This window comes from Ceratotherium simum, chromosome 23, assembly GCF_057802395.1.
Source record: "Ceratotherium simum simum isolate JZ-2026a chromosome 23, ASM5780239v1, whole genome shotgun sequence".
NCBI lineage: Eukaryota > Metazoa > Chordata > Mammalia > Perissodactyla > Rhinocerotidae > Ceratotherium > Ceratotherium simum.
Window position 1 is genome coordinate 20998047 of NC_141922.1, and position 20679 is coordinate 21018725.

Genomic DNA, 20679 nt, shown 5'->3' on the forward strand with positions numbered 1-20679 from the left:
TACAGCAACTAGAAGGATGTGCAGCTATGACATACAACTATCTACTGGGGCTTTGGGGAGAAAAAGGGAAAAAAAAAATGAGGAGGATTGGCAATAGATGTTAGCTCAGGGCCAGTCTTCCTCAGCAGAAAGAGGAGGATTAGCATGGATGTTAGCTCAGGGCTGATTTTCCTCACACACACACACACACACACACACACACACACAAAGAAATTATCTATGAACCAGATAGAAGTGTTTCTTTGGTAATACCAGAATTAGGGAGATGAGAAATCCAGACTTGAATCAGTTAAGGAAAGAAGGCATGGACACCAACTCCGTGCTAATATAAGTCCCTAACGAGTAACAAAGCAGGTAATTGCTTCTAAACACACCTGATTTTGCTCCAGTCAGTTTCTGCTTTGATAGGCATAAAAAAAAACCAAAAAAACGAGTAAATGTGAAGGTTTGGAAATGTTGTCCAAGCCACAATCTTCAGGTAACCACAAATGTCATTGTTCAGCTGTCTAGAAATATGACAGCAGAAACCATTAGCCTACTTCCACATGGCCAAGCAGCTGGGAAAACAGGCTACTGGGTTAATAGTCACTTGGGTCGCTCCCATCCTTGAAAGTTCTCTTTAGCCAGGCAGGTACAGATCCAATTCCTTTGGAAAGCACTCCGGAGATGGACTGGTAGATATTTCCTCAAAGCTGTAGAACATGGGCAGACTGGTATTGCTCCCTGCACAATCAGCTTTTGAATTTTATTCATTCTTCTGGCCTTTCTGTTGCTCACAGTTGCAAAAGGTGTGGCTCCCTCTTGGTTTGATAAAACATGCTCCACTTGAGAATGGAATCAGAGATAGAACCTGTTGGCAACACTCCAAGAACATGAGTAGGCAGCCGGTGATAACGGAGATATAGTGAGCAGGGCTTCTACTTGTCGTGTCCAAATCTGATAACTGGGATGTTTGTAAAAAGAACTCTATTTGTGAAGTTCAAGCCTTTCAGCCTCCAAACTTGCCAGTTCATGGACATAAGCATATACATGAGAAAGAACAGGTAAAGTTAAAACGTGAATTTTCTAATAACCAAATTGTCTTCAATACATCTATTCAAGAACACACTCAAATAATGATTTCTCATAGTAAAAGCTGAGCTGGTTAACAATTTTGCGACATGATACAGTTTTATCAAGATTCAATAAATTTGGGCCAGATGACAGGACAGTGAAAAATGGAGATAAATGTGTTCAGTAATTACACTTCTCTTTTCTGTCTCACTCGGTTAGTTTTGCTTTGTTACCATACAAAATTCATTTTAGATCTGAAAAAAAAGATATTTTTACTTCTCTGGATTTCATTATGAAGTTAGATTAATAAAGTTGAATTTCACTACCTCGGTCATGGATATTTTTTAATCAATAAAATAAAATGCAATTAGACATCTAGAAAAAACAAACAGCAAAGTATGGTTACTCATGCCAGCATATGTTTTTTATTACTTAGCAAGATACAGAGAAAAACATCATTACTAACATTTATGCATTTAAAAATGCTTCCAAAACAAGCAAATCATTCCACCACCCCTGGGAATGCATTTAGCCTACTGCCCCTTTTATTCTGCTTTTAAAATAATCATTGCCTACCATCTTTCTAAACATCAGTGACTCATTTTTCTTCGCTCGTCCCATATTATTAATTACGATGATATATTGAAAAGGTAATAACTGTAGAATATTTTGTAAAGTAGAACATGACTCTGAAATCTTGTGATTCTCCTGTAAAGTATTAAGCTTCTGAGAGCACACGTTTGTTGCACAGTATTTTTTCAAACAATATAGAAATGTTAAAAATTAACATATAAGAGAGCCAGCCCCGATGGCCTTGTGGTTAAAGTTCTGCGCACTCTGCTTTGGTGGCCCGGGTTCAGTTCCTGAGTGTGGAACCACACCACTCATCTGCCAGTGGCCATGCTGTGGTGGTGGCTCACATGAAAAAAAATATTAACATATAAGAGAAATTAACACACTTTATTTTTAAAAGTGAAAGTTACCCACAATACCCAGGAGGTAACCATGGTTGTGTCTGGAGTTTATTCATCCCATTTTTTCAATATGGATAGATGAACAGAATAATAGATAAATGTTGTACATACTGTTCTGCAACTTGCTTTTTTCATGTAATAAGAGATTTGAATATCTTGTGTGAGTCATATTTCTTATCAAATTATTCAGTCTGATAAATAATGTAAAACTATTGCAAGTATATTCATGTAGCTAATTTTTGTTAATGATAAAGATATTCTAAAGAGTATAGACTAACCGGACTTTGTGGCAAAAGAATTCTCTGAACTCTGAGCTTGTCTAGCACAAATGAGCCCTTTATATCAGTGTTTCCAATGCCACATCAAATCAGAAGGAAAAGTTACTATTTTTTTAAAACCTAAGATTTTGGTTCATACCTTGGAAACCTCCATTCTGCATTTGAACAGCCTTTCTTGTTCGGGCCAAACCCAAAGAGAATAAGTCCTGCCTAGCTCTCATAGTCTAAATTAGTCATCCAAAATCATTCCACCCTGTCTTTTCCTTCTTATCTGCCACTAATACTGCATTTACTCTAGAGAAAGCAAAAAAACCTCGAAACCCACCAGTCATCAGGTTCTGCCCATTGTACTTACTCATCAGTTCTTGAAGCTGGCTCCTCCTCTTATTCCTCACTGCACTGTTGTGGTCCAGGCCCTCATGATCTGAACTATTGCAACAGGCAGCATGCTGCTTATAGGAAAGTGTTCCTGAGCTATGGGAGGAAACCAATCAGAGTGAGAATCCCTTCTCCGCCTCTTCTCTGTGTGTGTAACCTTGGACATGCTACTTACCTTACATGTATGATCATTTGTAAAAAGGGAATATTTATCTTAACTTATGAAAATAAACTTAGTATGAAGTGTCCAGAACTGAACCTAGTACATGGGAAGTCTTCATTAAATGTCCTTTTCCTTTCTTGATCTTTCCCCACACCAGTCTATCTTGTACATTATATCAAAATTGTGCCTCCAAGTAATAAGCCCAATCAAGTTACTCATCTGCTTAAAGACACTCACTGACTTCCCATTGCCTTCAGGCCAAAATCTGAACATTTTTGCATGGGATAGATTTTCTACAGTCTGGTCCAAATTACCTTACCTGCTTCAACTTAGAGCAGGAAATTAGGAAGCTCCTTTGCCACTGTATTCATCTTTTCTTCTCCAGCACCCCAGTACATGGCTGAACCCATGGCAGACAATAATTAAAAGTTTGATAGATGGATGGATGGATGGATGCACAGAGAGATGGAAGAATACATGAACACAAGAATGAATAAATTTATAAGAAGACAAGATTTAAATACTTCTTCCTCAGATTCTGAAATACTCAATAGATCTGAATTAGCAAGCTTCTATAGAAGCTGATCATTTGTTCCTAGGCATTATTCCTGTCTCCCAAATGTTCTGGTTTATATCTAGAGGAAATTCTTCCCACTGTAGACAGAGTATGCAATTTGACTCAGATTATAAATGAAACTGTGCTAGGATGAGATGATTCTACAAACATTTATTGAGTAGCTGTCAAGTGCTAAGCACATTGTGCGCAGTCTGAGACCTCTTAAAGAATGCACACAAGTAATATGGGAGCACAGAGGTTAAAGAACTAACTAGAAAAGGGTGTCATGGTTGTTGAGGTTGTCCAGGTGGTTGTGGTGGGGATCAGGGAAGGCTTCACACAAGAAGAGGAGCCCAAACTGAGTTCTTTTTTTTTTTTTTTGTGAGGAAGATCAGCCCTGAGCTAACATCCATGCTAATCCTCCTCTTTTTGCTGAGGAAGACCGGCTCTGAGCTAACATCTATTGTCAATCCTCCTCCTTTTTTTTTTTTTTCCCCAAAGCCCCAGTAGATAGTTGTATGTCATAGTTGCACATCCTTCTAGTTGCTGTATGTGGGACGCGGCCTCAGCATGGCCAGAGAAGTGGTGCATCGGTGTGCGCCTGGGATCTGAACCCAGGCCCCCAGTAGCGGAGCGCGCGCACTCAACCACTAAGCCACGGGGCCAGCCCCCCCAAACTGAGTTCTGAAGGTTGAGTATGAATATAAGTAGGTCATTTAAACTGGGGTGGAACAGAGAAGAAGGGTTTTCCAAGTGGAAGAAAAAGCATGTCAAACAGAGAAACAAGAGACAGCATGCATCAAAGGTTTTGCAACTCGTTCACTGTGGCTGTAGTTTAGAGAATATTTGGCTGAGAAACACATTTCAAAATAAAATAGGGAAAACTAGGTTGGAGAATTTGTGGAAACAAAAGTGAAAGAGGGATAGAAGGTAGGAGGCTCTCCAGGTGATCTCGTTCATTCCTGTAGTCGTTAAATACTCCCTACGTGTGGACGACTCCTAAATTTATACCTCTAGACCTCACGACTCTCCCAAGCTCCAACTCACCTATTTAATACCTCACACCCAGTTATGTCCTCAACTGAACTCTTCAACCTCCCTGCCCCAAAGCTGTAATTCCCAGAAATATAAATGTATCTCCACCCAGTTGCTTATGCCAGACACCTGAGTTAATCTAGATATGTTCCTCTCCGCGTCTCCACTTGTTAATTAACAAGTCCTGTCAATTCCACTAGCTTAGTTCCATTCTACACCACCTCCACCACTTGACTATTACAATGATGTAACTAATATTTTCTCATCCACTATGATCCCCTCCAATCCATTCTCCACTGTGCAAACAGAATGATCTCAAAATAGTGTTTCTCAAGCTGTAGCCCATTGATCACCTGAGGTGCTTGGTAAAAAAAATGCAAAGTTCCCAGCCCACAACACTGAAACAATCTTTGGGGATGCCTCAGAATCCAGGTATCTGTACTTAATAAGGCCCATCTCCACCCACTTTTGCCATTAACGTTCAAGAATCACCAATATGTGAGGCAGAATAGCCTAGAGGTTAAGAGTAGATACCTTGAGCCAAACGCCTAGAATTGAATTCTAGCTGTGTGTCCTTGGACAAGTAACTCAACTTTTCTGTGCTTCTGTCTCCTCACTAGGACAATTAGGATAATAGTGAATTATCCTAATTGGGTTGCTGTGATGATCAAATGAGTTAAACCATAAGTGGTAGCTTTTATTGCTTCTTACCAACATTTCTGGTTCTCTTCTGCTTCCTAGCAAATAGGAAGATTGTACTTCTCTACCCCTATGAAGTTAAATGGTCTCATGTGATTTACTCAGACCAATGAAATGTGGATTGTTGTTGCCACAGCATAGGCTAGCCCAACCTAACTGGTACAACTTTAAAGCCCTTGCAGTAGGCGTGGCTTAGAGTAACTGCTCAATGACAGCTTCAGAAGAGAAGTTCAGCAACGTGACTCCAAGAAGGAGCAAATTTCCCTTCACTAACTTAAAACATACACCAGATCATGTCACTCCCTTGCTGAAACCCCTCAATCGCTTCTCACGGAATTTAAAATAAAATCTAAATCACCAACTTGGCGCACTCAGTCTAACTTGCTTTGGTCTCCAGGCTCATCTCGCTCACTCTTCCATTCACTCTCCTGCCATACTGGCCTTCTTTTAGTTCCTCGAACATGACAAGCACCTTCTGACAAAAGATCTTTGTACTTGACAAGATCTGAGCTTGAATTTTCCTCCCATGCCTTTTCTCATCCTCATGTCTCAACTTAAATGTCAGCCCCTCAGAGAAGCCTTTTCTGTCCACCCAGTTGAAAGTAGATACTTCTTTACACCCTTTTCATATTCCTGTCTCAGCACTTTTCCTACGTTTTTCATCAAAATTTGACATTAATTCTGCTTCTTTGTTCATTCATTTCCTGTCTTTCTCCAGCGCTATAGAGGGAGTGCCATGAAGACAAGCCCATCTCTCTCTTGTTCATGGTTTTATCCTCAGAACTAAAATAGTTCCTGATACACAGCAGGATTAGTTATGGAAAGATGGGGTGAGGCAGAGGAGGTAGAAAAGAAAGAGGGAGAGAGAGTTGTCCTGGAATTAAATTGAAGTCCTTCTCAATACAAAATACTACCCTAAAATGATTATTTCAAAAAGAAATTGAGAGTTTCTAACAAAAGTGATGAAAACTCTGAAGGTAATGTCTTTTTTATGAAATGATGCTTTATTACTTTCAGAAATGGTATAAACTATAAATTAAGATATAAGTATATTCCTGCCAAAATAGGAAAGTCAATAAAAATACAATTCAAAATCAGCTTTTGAAGGCAAGGCAATGTATCACAAGGCAATGTATCATAAACACAGAAGTCCTGAATCTGAGTTACACCTTTTATTTTGAACATTTCACTCAATAAAAATCTGATATACTGGGTCCAAGTGATGACATATTCCAAACTAATGAACCTTTCCTGTAGCTTAAATAAACAAATTTAGATTTGTTTACTTGATTTCACCAAGTAAAATCAAAGCCAAGAGTATCTGCACAACTCAAGAATGATGTGAATGGATTAGAACCTCCAGTGGTTTACACCTCACCATTTATAACAAACTTGGAGAGTCATCTGAATGACATGGTATTAGACTATGCATTTCCAAGGGCCAAACACTAAAACATACAGAATATCCTTGTCTCTACTCACTTGTTAAAGACTAAGAAATCTGGGATACAGATGTATGAAGTGACTAATCACATACCCCAGTCATTTAAGGAGGAGTTTTCTTGGGTGATTCTGGGTCAGCCATCCTGATCAACCTTGTTGCAAGCTTTCCTCCTCATCCGTCCTGCTTTCTACATGTGGAATCATATGCCGTAACTAAAAGGGAACATCTGTGGGTTATCGGCTCACTGTCTTCTTTCCTTTCCTGCAAACTCACCAAAAACTCTTTGCCTGGATCCCCAAAGGCACACCAAGTAGACCCTATTGTTTGAATCCTTTGGCTGAAAAGGTCTTAAACCAGATCTGTGCAGTGAGGGAACCAAGAAGGTCAGAAGACCTTCCTGATCCAGGAAGAATCCAGCTTCTGGTTGTAAATGACCCCATCTCTACTTTTTAAAATGAGCTGTTATGAGGGAGATGCTGCAGGAAAAGGAGCATACATTAAGTTTATGGTTCTCTTTCATTTCTATTTTCAACAAGCAAATAACAGAATCCAAATCTTTCTCAAATATCTAGATTTTTCCTTTGTGAGCAAAAGACAAATTCTAGTTTAGGGGTTAGAGTCTATTAGATTCAACCTCATTTCCTCTCTGCCTTCTAGAGTTTTTCAGGTTGTTCTTGATACAAGAAGATAGATGGGCTCCTCAGTCAACCGGTAAACATTTATTTAGCATCAGTCTTGCAAGGACACTGCCATTGCTGTCTGGTGAGTTATAAATGAATGATAAAATTCTACCAGTCTCTTAGGCCCAAGTCAACTGCTTCTTCTGTTATGCTTCCTACTACACTCAGTATGAATGAATGAATGAGTGCCTGAATGAATGAAAGTTTGAATGCCTATTTAAAGGAAGGCAACTGTTGTTTTTATCGTTAAAATTCAGATAAGACTACAAAAGTTTAAGGTGACATTTAGAAATGAAATAAAAAGAATCCATATATGTTGTTTTAAATTTTTATTTGCTTACAAAAGAGAATGAAAATAGGTTTGCAAAAACTTATCTGCATGTACAAAGTAATCCATGTAGACAAGGAGGGCAAGCCTTGGAATACTGCTAGCTAAATTGTTCATCAAAGTTGGATCTCTTTGCATTAAAACTGGTGAAAAGTCATTTTTTAACAGTCGAAAAACACTGAAAAACTAAATCTATTTTTAAAATCACTAAATTCAGAAAGGTTATATTCTAACTCATATTCCTGGATACTGGTCAAACTAGTTAACAAGGGATCTCAGAGTTGAATAGATCAATTAAACAAGAGGTAGTTTCTCCAATAATATCCCTTTTTCTCTTCAGCAAGGCTATAGGGGATAGGGATAAATGGCATGATTTTGAATCTCTTTAAATTCCTGTTCTGCTAGGACCCCATGTCCCTTGAATACAGTCATATCTGTCTTGTTGTATTTTGGAACTTGAGATCATATAACACACAAAAGATTCCCGAGTTCAAATTTTTTGCCAATTTTTCTTTGAGCATTCTTCTCTGGAAAGAAAATAATCTGGCATGCCATTAAGACAACAAAGAGAAATCAATCCTATGGGGTCATAGATTAAGGGGATTTTTAAAAAATATAATTTTTTTGTTAATAATAACAATAATATTAACAATATCCAAGGAGGAGATTTAGGCTGATGAAATAAGCCCCCCAAAGGTAGCATACAAACCACATAATGACATTCTTCTTGCATAAGTTTCCCTAAAGGTTTTTGCGGTTGGTCTTCAAATTTCTCCTGAGGCTGTCAGATTCCCGAGCCCCATAGTTCCAAGGCTTCCAGCTCGTCTTGGACAGGGGTGAATTCCGGCTGATCAGGATGGGGAGCTAGAGAGGAAGAGTGGGGGTGGGGACTTGATGGGACCCAGGAACCATAAATTGATATTCTCCCCTCATGTGGGTCCATAGAGACATGGATTTGGTCATGAAACTACAGAGATATCCTGCTTGGGTGGAAAGCAGTAGCAACCTTGACCCGCCGCGCGGCTTGCGCCCTCCCCACGAGGTTTCAGATGGTTAGCAAAAGAAGAAAGGGACAGATACATTACAGAAATGGTTAGAAAACTAGAATCATAGGCAACTGCTTAAATATTGTGTGTTTTATTTACAAAAAGGACCCTGAAAATTCAGCAGAATTATGAAAGACAAATAAATTTAAAAACCCATCTCATGTTAGAAGTCCATCACCAGGGGACAGTGGGGAGGCGAGGTGATCAGAGGAGGAATAGGGAGTAGGGTGGTCAGGCAGAAAGATGCCCATCCATCTTGTGTGGGGACAGGAAAGAGGAGAAGGCACATTTAAGTAACTATTACCGAGCCTTCACACAGGGAAGTTGGGGATAAATTCTTGGTACACAATCATATACATATATCCAGGTTGATACGGAGCAGTCAGTTTCTATTACAATTGACACATGTGATTTGGTTAAGTTCCAGTATTATCATTGTATGTGTTTGGAGCAGGGAGAGCAAGAGATGTGACAGTGGGCAGGTAGGGAAGCAAGTGAGGCAGGGAAGCAAAGTGCCCATTGTTAGGGGCAGAGGCTGGGTGGTGGTGGTCAACAGGACAGTTCTGTATCCGTGGCCAATTGCCCAGGCCAATGTAATCAGAGTGGAGGAGTTCCACTTCAGTGCTGGTAATCATTATAAGGGATCAGATCTTAACAAGGGACAGAGAGATTTGAGAGAATAGGGAGGGAAGAGACGAACAGAGAAAAACACATCAGCAAAATGTTGACCAGTTCCTCTGGCAAATAAGGTTTAATTTCTCCTAAAGCAGAAAATTTGAATTCATTGACTAATAAGTTCATTGCCCCAAAGCCATCTCTGAACTTCTCTCTTGATGCTTCCAAGAGTGACTATGTCAGAAGATGTCCCGTTGCACAACTTGCCAGCATGCAGATGGCAGATGTTTTTAGGGAGCATAATCTTTTCAGAATCTCAGTCTAGTAGTTAGTAATGAGGCAAGGACAGCATAACCATTTTGCTTCTTCTTGAAATTATCCATGGTCACCTAAAATGCATGTGGTGGGCAGGATGTCACCCAACAGAATTGAGAGGACCCTCCTAATTATGGGGGAAGTTCTAAGTTTGAGGTTTCCCCAAGACAAGAGTAAAAATTTATAGGACACCATGGCCACATCACAGCAATAACATAGAACGAGAGGCCCAAAAGAATGTTCAAACATGTCCCTAACTGACCAAATATGAGGTCAGAGGCCAAATCTGCATGGATCGCCATTTGGAAGCAAGGAAGACTTACATGTGCTGTTATTTTGAATTTCCTTTTAAGGTTTTTAAGGGGTAGCCTCTAGAGTAATTTGCACTTTATAGAAGATGCCTCTGGATAATTTAAGGTAGTGAGGAGTTCAAGCTCTGCTTCCCTCCCATAATTGGTCTACTTTTCATAGCACCCCTCACCATTATGGTACTAACCGTAGTAAAACATTGCTCAAAGCCCCCGAGAGGCTGGCACTTACCTCCCACCCCGTAGGCAGAACACGAAGAGGGGTCGCAGTATCCAGGCTGGCCGGAAGGACCTTGTGGTCCAGGCACTCCCAAGTGACCTGGAGGGCCCCTTGGTCCAGGAGACCCAGGGGGCCCAGGGCTTCCTGGCCGACTCTCCCCTGAAGGTCCTAAGAAGTACCCACAAATAAAAATAGTTGGTCTTTTACCAATGCAGGGTGGGTTTTGAGACCACCAAGAAGTAAACTAACTCTTGTAAGAAGCCACTTTATACGTCTTGACAATTAGGGTCATCTGCCTCTCTCTACTCATTGAGTTCTTATTCCTAAATTGGATTCTCTGGACAGAGGATCATACTGTAATCACATATTCTCCTGGAGGTCAATGCTCTTAATTAGCTCAGGACACTGGAAAGAAAAACGTATTCTTTTCTATCACCTCTTGGATATTAAAGGGAAAGGAGCATACCACCATCAACCTGGTTTTCTTTATGGATCTTCTGTTTCCCAGTGCAGTTCTTTATGAATCCAATGAATGGGTGCACACACACACACACACACACACACACGAACACACTCCGTCTCAATCTTATAACTTCTACTGGTTTATGGCCCCAGGTAATTGAAATAAATTAGTCTGAGTCTGAAAGAAATTATCCTGGAGGAGAAAAATGAAAAGTCTGAAATTGGACCCAATATACCAATGTAAATTTCTTTAGGCTAGCTTATATCAACTGAGAATTTCGATTGAGTGAAAATGGGAGGAGGATTAAAATTTTTGTGCATTTAAGAAGTGCGTCAGGCTGGGTTTTTTTGGTTTGTGTGTTTGTTTTTAGGCCTGGAATCCAAGAGTGCTTAAAAGGAATTCTTCAGCTAGAAATGAAATTCTTCAACTAAAATCAAAATGAAAATTAGGAACAAGTATCTCTTTATATTTGAACAGTGTTGTGACTCTCAGATACATTCAGTTCCATTCAATCAACATTCACCAACCATCCGTTCTGTGTAACACATGATGCTGGACCAGTTCCCCATACAATCTCTAATAACAGGAATATGTGCAACCAAAGTGAACCTATTGCATCATGAATCTCTCCTAGAAAAAGTATTTTCCAAAATCTGTAAAGCATTTGATTCAATGTGGCTGAGACTGGGATTATAAATATGCAATAAGATTGAAAACTTAAACAATTCTAATAATATGTCTGATCATCTGAAGACAATTCTAGCAGCACATAGTAATGTACACGAAACTGAAAACTTACACAAAACTCATCCAGGAAGACTACCATGGTGGCAGAAGCTATTAGTGCTCATGAAACATCCATGCGTTCCTCTGGATTTCAGGCTTCCCTTGCAAAGGTGAGTTGGGACCGTATGATTAGTTCCAGCCAGGGAAGTAGGATTGGAAGTGACATACGTCATTCTGCATTTGGGAAGTTGGGAGCTGATGTGTCTCTGTTATCTTTCTCCTGGAGGCCTTTTGTTCCCAAATTGGGGAAAGACACTTTACCCACATTGAGCTTTGTGTGAGTGTGAATTAACCTTTATTGTGTCAAAACACAGAGCATTTGGGATTGATTTGTTTCAACAGCACAGCCTCATCTAGCCTAACTCATGCAACCAATAAGATCCCAGAATATGCTGTAACTTTTAGGGCTTGTATGTTGGGAGGATTATTACTAACAAATTGGCCTTTCAATAAAATGAATGAGAAATACAGCCATTCCAGTTAGGTACAAGGAGATCATACGGCCATTTTCCTCACCAGTGATATCCAGTGAATAGAAAGATTTAGGATTTTCACCTCGCAGTTTCCTGTTAGGTAGGAAGATTTACCTGCTGGCCCAGGGGGGCCTCTTGGACCTTGGGTTCCAATGCCTGGATTTCCTTTTTCTCCCTTGACACCTGTTAGACCTGTTTAAAAAAAAAAAAGAAGAAGAAGAAAGAAAAGAAAAAGTTGTCCTGAACAAGAAATCTGGGTAGTTCCATTTTTCTGGGTTTCAAGAGGACCTCTCTGATGAAGACAGTGATGTGGGTGCCTTTGGGTTATGGTTACCATGGGACATTCAAATTATATTCTGACACTGATGATCTATGCACAATCATATATAGAGGGCTGGTTCTGTGTCTGAGCATGTCGTCTGTATTTGTAATACTGCAAGTCTATCTTCCTCTTTCCTACTGAAGTGGTTCAGCCTGCCAGGAACTGGTCTGTGTCTTTGCATGCACTAGGCCATTCGACGTATGCAGTTGGCACTCCACAAATAACACAATAGAAATCACAAGTGAACATGTCTAACATTTTCCTTTTGGTCCACCCTGTAATATATCTGTAAAAGGCATGAATTATAATTAGGCAGCAAAGTTCTGAAGAGCGTGAGTTTCCATTAAAAACTTGGAAGCTTCGGGAAAGCCTGTGTTTGATTTGGCTGATTCAGTCCCATAAAAATCAAAACCTATTCATGTTTCTTTTCCACGGAGAAGACTTCTTATTCCAAATAATTTACAGTGCTATTAACAAACTATACATTTTCACAGTCAAGAAACAGAGAAACATATACTCTGACACCTCACCGTCCAAACAGGTTCTATCGCAAGATCGCTGGACAGGTGAGAACACACTGTATTGAAGCCCAACCAGCCAGACTGATTACCCTGGCTCACAGCACAGAAGGTCTCTGGTGTCTGTTTTTCATATGCAACAATGCTGTGAAACAGCAGAACGTGGAACTGCGTCTCTATATAATTACACCTACAAAGAAATTATGTGTGAAATAGCAAAGCCTAGAAGGGAATATAAATAAATGAAAACCAGTTTGATAAGTGACAGGCATGCAAGTGATTTAAAATGTTTCAAATAATAAATAACTTTTTTTCCTTTACTAAATGCAATACGTATTCACTGTAGACAAATGAGAAGACACAACAAACAAGGACTCCAGCCCTTGAAAATAATCACTTGTAACATCTTGGTTTAGAACTTCCAGCAAGAAAGGTGTTTATGTAGCATTTGCTTTGAGAATAGTCGGCAAAAAATAGACTGATGAGCAACTAACAGTTTTTTCTACACAGCGCATATAATCACATCTCTGCATATGATTATCCCTGGATTTGAAGCTTTGCTGTCTGCTGTGCTCCCTTGTGACCAGCTCTTGGGGGCAAGGTATACCTGGCATCTTTAAACAAGTCCTTCCTTGTTAGCAGTCAGTCCTCCAGGCTGGTCCACCAATGCTCTGCTTCCCCAACACCCATAACTATTGCACGTGGCCTGGGTGGAGTTTTCTGAGCTCACAAAAGACCAGTACCACAGGGAGAGGGCAGGGCACCAACCAGCAAGCCTGTGACCTCCTGTTTCTGGCCTGACTCTTCTATTAGGAGCTGATAAGGAAGAGAGGGATTGCTCAAAAGTAAAAATACAATCTCATCTAAGTTGAAAGAGCACAGAACTTATTCAGACTAGTCAACATTTAATGCTTGATAGCTAATCAGGTTGTTCAGACAGAAAACCATCCCTGAGTACGTCTACTTACTAGTTCAGCTAATTGGGTAATAATTGGAGTGAGTACTTTTTAGCTGGTAGTACCTCACTTGCCAACGATTGTGTCCTAACGTGCATCTGCGAATTTAGCAGAAACTGCCTCTTCTTCTGTTAGAATTGGAGTCACTTTTCCCACAGGGAACTACTAATTTTTAAAGGATTAGAACACAATGAAATACACCGATGACTAAAGCCAGGCTGCCCCTGATTAACTGTGTGGTGATCCAGAGGCCTCCCATGACCTTACGGTACTCAAGGATCAGCGTTAACAACCTGGCTTCTCAGTGATTCTCCACAAGCGGAAGATGTAGATTAGGCTGAATAGGACTTCCAGGAAGGTATTCTCGGGAATGTCCCCTGATAAGAGTTTCCTGACTTATCCTTTGCTTATTCATAAAGAAAGCAAAAGGCGGAGAAGATTAGGGAGTAGAAAGTCTCGTTGTTTTAATTTTCCAGTTATGTAGAGAAAAACAAGCTTCATTTGACATTATCTGTAATACAACTCAAGGTAAGAGAGGAAGAGCCTCATAAAAATATTCCAGCCCCTCAAGATGCCTAAAATAAATAAATAAATAAATTCTAAGAATATAATTATATATTAACAGAGAATTTTAGAATTTACTATCCTTGAAGTTATATGTTCCCGCTACATGTAGGCTAGTATATTATTTGACCATGTGTTCACTTATGGTTCTCAGAAGGAATATTCACGTCGATGACAACTGAACTTGGCTATAAATCTTTTTTTGGAATGAAAAAACCATGTTAAAAATCAATATTTGAGGGCCAGCACAGTGGCATAGTGGTTAAGTTTGGCCCGCTCCACTTTGGTAGCCCAGGTTCATGGGTTTGGATCCCAGGTGCAGACCTACACCACTCATCAGCTATGCTGCAGTGGTGACCCACAGCTCAGGGCGAATCTTCCTCAAGCTAAAGGAGGAAGACTGGCAATAAATGTTAACTCAGGGTGGATCTTCCTCAGCAAAAAAAAAAAATCTAAGTAACTAAGATGAGGATTGAAATTAGAGGTGAAGTTTAGAAACCTCAGATCTCTAAATATAGATCTGGATATACGTTTGATAAGCCTTGTAGGCCCTGATTAAAAGGAGGGAAATCCGATGTCCCAAAACATCAGCCTGTGACTCTCCATGAGATGACAGAGGGCAATGGAGTCTGGGCAGTGTCATTCTTTACAGACAAAATTGGAGTCATCACCCATAATAAGGGCTTCTCTCATATAACTCTTCTGCAAGGACCCAAGGTGGTGCTCAGATGGGGTCACCAGAACTAAAGGCCAGCATCTTTTCCATAAAGGCATGGGACTCCTGAGTGCACAGGATATTCCCTCCTTCTGAAACACCCTTCTCACCTTGGCAGTCTCCATAAATACTCCTCATTCTTCAAGACCCAACTCAAAGCTTCTCTACAATCATAATGGGCAGAAACACAATGGATTCAAGAGGGCAAAGATTATCTATGTTATTAATATGGTGTCTTGCACATGTACATAACTAACAAGTATTTATTGAGTGAACAAATGAATGAATGAATTCTTTGCTTCCATATTATCAGTGCCTGCTTTGGCACTTATCTCATTGCATTGCTTGTTGTCATGTTCATCTAGCCTGGAACTATAAGCCTGGTGACTGTAGGGGTCATGCCTTATTTATTGCTCTAGTGTCAGATCCTAGCAGAGTCACACACACATAGTAGGTGGCCCAGTAAATACTGGAAGACTAACTGAATGATTAAATATCTACACCAACATGCAGCTGGCTGCTAAAAGCCAGCATCACCTTTGAAGGATCAACAAACAAAATTCTTTAGGCTGGAGCTTCCCTTTTACCTTCACATGCCTGGCTTACGTGAACACTGCTTCTTCTAATAAGTTCCTCGTGTGGCAATATCAACTACTAATGCCTTTTAGAGATGAAAATAATTGAATCCAATTAAGTTTAAGTTTCTGCCATTTTTTTCATAAGCATATAAATGAAGATCTAACTTAACAAAAATATGATTTAGCTAAGATTAAAATATCCTTAGTTTTCCGTGGAATTATCAAAATAACTAGGATAATCAGAAAGAAGTCTCTTCTATTATTCAGTCTTTCCTTTTAAAAAAATTTTCAACAGACTTTATTTTTTCAGAGCCGTTTTAGGTTCACCGAAATATTAAGTAGAAACTACAGAGATATCCCCTTCCCCTATTCATGCATAACCTCCCCCATTATCAACATCCCCCACTAGAGTGGTACATTTGTCATATTCATTCTTTCTTAAGAGTCTCATGAGAAATCATATCAGGGTATCTGATTCTCTCTTACCACTAACCTAACACTGACCCTCCAATATTTTCTTTTACTGGTCTACTAAGAGAGAGACTTATTTGTTTTAGTTCTTCATTGTATTCCCAGTGCCAGGCACAGATTATGCACTCAAGAAATACCTGTCAAACAAATGGATGAATGAATGCAACACAAAGTACGATTGTAGACTTTAACAAACCATAAATATGGTCGGTTGGTGTATCGGCTATGCTTATAATTACCTCACTAGGTTTTGAATGCTAAATGCTTTACATGTATAAACTCATTTAGTCTTCACAAGAACCAAGAGGGCGGGCACTACTATTAACTAAAAGAGGGCTGTGATACAGACAGGTTAAGTCACTTGTCCTTAGCTAGTAAGTAACAGAGCCAAGATTTCAACCCAGGCAGGTTGGTACTGAAGCCTATACAGTAAGAACTGCTCTCCCTGCCTCTCCACCCCAGGCTGGACCTGTGGGCTGCGTCTCTTGCCTTGCTTGCTGTAGTCCGCGCTTCCTGAACTGCCTGCCAAATCAGTCTGCACATTTTCTCTGGTTCCACACTCAGCAATCAGCCTTGTGGTTATCACATTTCCTCAGCTTACTTTCCTTAGTTTGCACACTTGCCCTCTGCTCTAAGCAAGACTTGGGGTTGATTTTAAGAGGATTTATCCTGCTCACTTTGACTACAGGAGCTGGCCCTTAGTTACTGGTTTCCTATTTTCATTGGTCTGTTGGCCTCTGAGTAGGGAGATTTTACTCATTTCTATGCCCCCCTGACCACAGTAAGCACTCCAGCCTGGAGTCTCATGCTGCTCCATGGAGCAGAGCCACTCCCTCTGGATCTCAGACATTCTGAGCAACTCCCAGGATTTATGCCCAGGCAGATATGCAAGGCCTGGGTAATGCCATTGTAATTCTACCAAAAGGTCACAGAAAATGTGAGACAAGGCTTTGGCTGTGTTATTATAGCGTCTGTTACCTGGGAAATGCTGGTAACAAATTGCGACTACAATGTGTTTCTCATTCATCGTATGTTTGAATGCCTACTAGGTGCAAGGTACTGGACTGAGTACCCAGCTACAAGAAGACAGATTAATTGGACTTAATTCAACAAGTATTTTATGCACTTTTCCAGGCTCTGCTCTTTCTACATGTTTGGCCTGTAGGATTAGTACCACCATGTGGAGTTCCACGTTTTGTGCTAAGGTGGCCAAGATTGGAAAATACATGGTTGCTTTAAATGTAAACAAACTTTACAAACCATTGCTAAGGGTTCCTCTTCCTATTGTCTTTTTCATGAGACAAGTGGCCACCTAGTACGCCTCTATAATTCAGGGCTCAGCCAGGGAAAGGTAAAGCTCTCTAGATGGTTCAGGCCGAGGGACTTTAATACAATTTAATACTTGGTTACATAGGTGATAGAAGGACTGAGAAGCCAAATAAAGTTGATGAGGCAACCCACAAATTAGCAACAGCAGAAAGCCACTAACCACCTCTAGGAGTGCAGAAACAATGGGAAGAAACGGTGTGACTGGAGCCCAGTGCCTAGGGCCTTCTGGCAGGATCTAGAACCAGAGTAACGGATTGTGCAGTGGAAGCAGGAGTCACACAGGGGTTGTAGCCACAACTGGGGTCACAGAGGAGGCAGGGGTGGGAGTAAGGGGGGAAATATCCTGACTTTCCCATCTTCATACCCTCTAATCCTCCTCAATGCCTCCACCCAGAAGCAGCGGGCAAGGGTGCCTGGAAACATAAGTGACGCACAGCTAAAGAAGGGAGAAGGGCAAACTGCCTGGCCGGGTCCCAATATCAGGCACTGAGAATTCAGAGTCAAAAGCACCCTTCCTGCCTGTAGCAGGTCACCACGTAGTAGGGAAGACAGACAAATAAATGAGTAGCTATAATGCAGTGTGAGAATAGATACAACATAAGACGAGAGCACAGATTCGAGGCATCTGTGCAGGATGGCAGAAGGCTTTCCACTATAGCTGACCCTGGAAGTTGTCTTGAAGAGCTGGCATTAGCTGTGTAAAGAGGGGTTGCCGGAAGCGCATGCGCAGAGGCTTGCGGGTGAGAGAGAACAGCACATGCGTGGGGAACTAGAGGCTGTTTAGTACCGCTATGGCAGCTGCAGTGAGTGGTAGGTTAAGAGCCCAGTCTGGGCCGGGTCATGACAAGCTTTGTATATCAGACTAAGGATTTGTATATGGCCCCTTACGTGCACAGAACTCCTTCAATACCCTCTACCTAGTTTTTTGTTTGTAACTTCATACTCTTTTTCTTAAAGAGGAACTCCAAACTGTTTAAGCTTCAGGCCCCACAAAACCTGGATGTGCCCCTGCTGGGTGCTACAAAGCCATACAATTAGTCAAGGTGGACTGGAATCCTGCAGAGCTCAACTCTACTATTAAACACTGTGCTGGTTCCACAGAAAAGCCAGAGGAAAACATGTTGAATCGTTAGGTAGGGCTACCCAGTGCTCAGAGGAATCCACTAACCTGATCAAGATCAAGACAGCAGGATATTTTGCAGTTCAGGTTTTTCTATCAGTTAGAGACATGGTAATATAGGCAGGAGGTCCTTTGGTCTTCTGACCACAGACATCTAAATTAGACACGCTTCCATTTGGGCAATGAGGGGGAGGAAGGAAGGACAGCAGGAGGAGGGAGGTGAAGGAAGGAGAATGGGAGCTGTAAAGGGAGAAGGGAGGAGAGAGGAAAGAAAATGAAGTGCACAGCTCATCTATGCACACTGACCCTGTGTAGTTGTTTGCAGGTTGACTGTTCACAACTGTAGGTGCAATGGTGAAGAGGAACGGGGATTTAATTGGGCACCAGGAATCCTGGCTTTTGCCCACCTCATTTTGGCACTGATACTATGACCTTACGGGTACGTAATAAGAATGTCAGCCCAAATGCCAGTCTATCACTTTCAGCTCCAAAAATTTTGATTGCTCTTCCTTAAATGCTCTTATATTATTTCAAGCAATGACTGTTAGGAAAATTATAAATAATTCAAAGTTAGCAGAAAAATGAGCCAATTTCTATGGCTTAAAAAATGAACATTTCAGGTTCAGCATGAATATTCAACCAGTCGATGATATTTCAATTAGAGCTTGGTTTGGTCTTCATTCCTTGCAGAACTGAAAAGTGATATGATGCTCTCCATTCTTGGAAAAGAAGAGAATTGTATCAAGACACTGTCACATTGTAGGCCTGGGTCTACAGAGTTTAAAACGAAATGTGTTATGACCTTCATAATAAGCATGAAGAATCCGCTACTGAGATAAATACATCTTATATCTAGGATCCTCATCATGTTTTCCCACACCAGCAAAAAAGTTCAGAAAGTCAAACTACTTTGCCATATTCACATAGTAATTTAATGTCAAAGTTAAATCTAGAACCAATGCAAATAGAAAGAGTTAATAAATATATCTTTTCTGTGTATGTTTTCACCCAGCTATACAAATGCATTTTGATATATTTATTATAATATATTTATTGCTTTAATAGCCATGTCAAAAAATTCACTAAAATGGTTTATCATAGATAATATAAAAAGCTTTAGTTTTATCAGATAAACTAGTACATGTTACATTTCCATTTCACTTGTTTAAATTCAAGGCCAAAAATGTACAAAATGGCAAAGTATATTCCTACAATTAAAAGAAAAGTAGTTTCTTTCGCTTTCTCTCTCTCTCTCTATGTATAAATCTATATATATATACACACATACACACATACATATATTTATAGGCGATATAGGCAGGGAATTCTTTAATCTTTTGACCACAGACATCTAAATTAGACACACTTACATTGGGGCGCTGAAATGTCCAATGCATTTGCTATTTTATATGCATTTCCTACCCAGGATAACCAAAACTCCTATTTAAAAATCTCGCCCTGCTTTTCTGGCTAAATTTATATGATGATGATTGGAAGAAAATGCTGACATTGTCAACTTGGCAGTAACTGGCTATTAACAGGATGTCTTGGGACTGAGGGACCGTAACTACATGGGCTTCTGCTTTCACCATGGCTCTAGGGGAACGAAGGATCGCAGCCAAGATGCTGGCCCAGTGGTAATCGACACCATAACTCATTTATGATTCGTGAAATAACCATTGTATTTCAGGTATTAAGAGATATAAAAGGAAAATAGACATTAAATTTGGCCTTTGGGGAGCATGTAGCTTCACTGGTGAGATAGAATTAACAGAAGTGAAATCATTAAAGGGCAATTCAAGAAAGTATATTCTACCTGGGTGCTAAATGCTATGTTTCACACACTAATGAGGTAGGGATCAGCCAACTATTCATTTATCAAATATTTGTTCACGCTTTTTGTGGGGGGATGTGGAGATGAAAGGCACAGCCCCATTCAAGGAACTCACAGTCCAGAGGGAAAATAAATAAGACCAACAATTACAATATAATGGGAAACTGCTGTGATGGAGACATGTGCTTGAGGACAGGGAAGCACAAACGAGGGAGATCTTACTCAGTCTGGTTCCTTTGGAATAAGGCAGGGTAGCAACAACAAATACACTGGCCAAACAAATAAACCATGGGGAGGAAGGAGTGGTCTGGCAGAGGTCACGCTTGAGATGAGTTTTAAAGTTTGAGTATGAATGAGCCAGAGGAAGAAAGAGGTTCTCGGGAGTGAGAAGAGCACGTAAAAACCTAGGAAAGGGTATAAGAAAAGGGCACAACAGGGATCAGCACTGAATGTTATAG

General features: G+C 40.4%; 1 protein-coding gene across 8 annotated transcripts in view; it reads right to left on the bottom strand.

The window, feature by feature from the left end:
- Positions 1 to 7574: 7574 nt before the first annotated feature.
- Positions 7575 to 20679, bottom strand: part of COL14A1 (collagen type XIV alpha 1 chain) — a 227104-nt gene continuing 213999 nt past the window's right edge. For 6 of the 8 annotated variants that reach the window (XM_087447497.1, XM_087447499.1, XM_087447496.1 and 3 more), the window contains 3 exons: positions 11929 to 12006; positions 10105 to 10260; positions 7575 to 8452 (listed from right to left, as the gene is read on the bottom strand). In XM_087447497.1, coding sequence (XP_087303623.1) covers positions 8373 to 8452; positions 10105 to 10260; positions 11929 to 12006 — 314 coding nt within the window. In that variant the 3' untranslated portion in view covers positions 7575 to 8372. Of the gene's footprint in view, positions 9285 to 10100; positions 10261 to 11928; positions 12007 to 20679 lie in introns of all 8 variants that reach the window. The other 2 variants (XM_087447502.1, XM_087447501.1) reach the window with 2 other exon arrangements.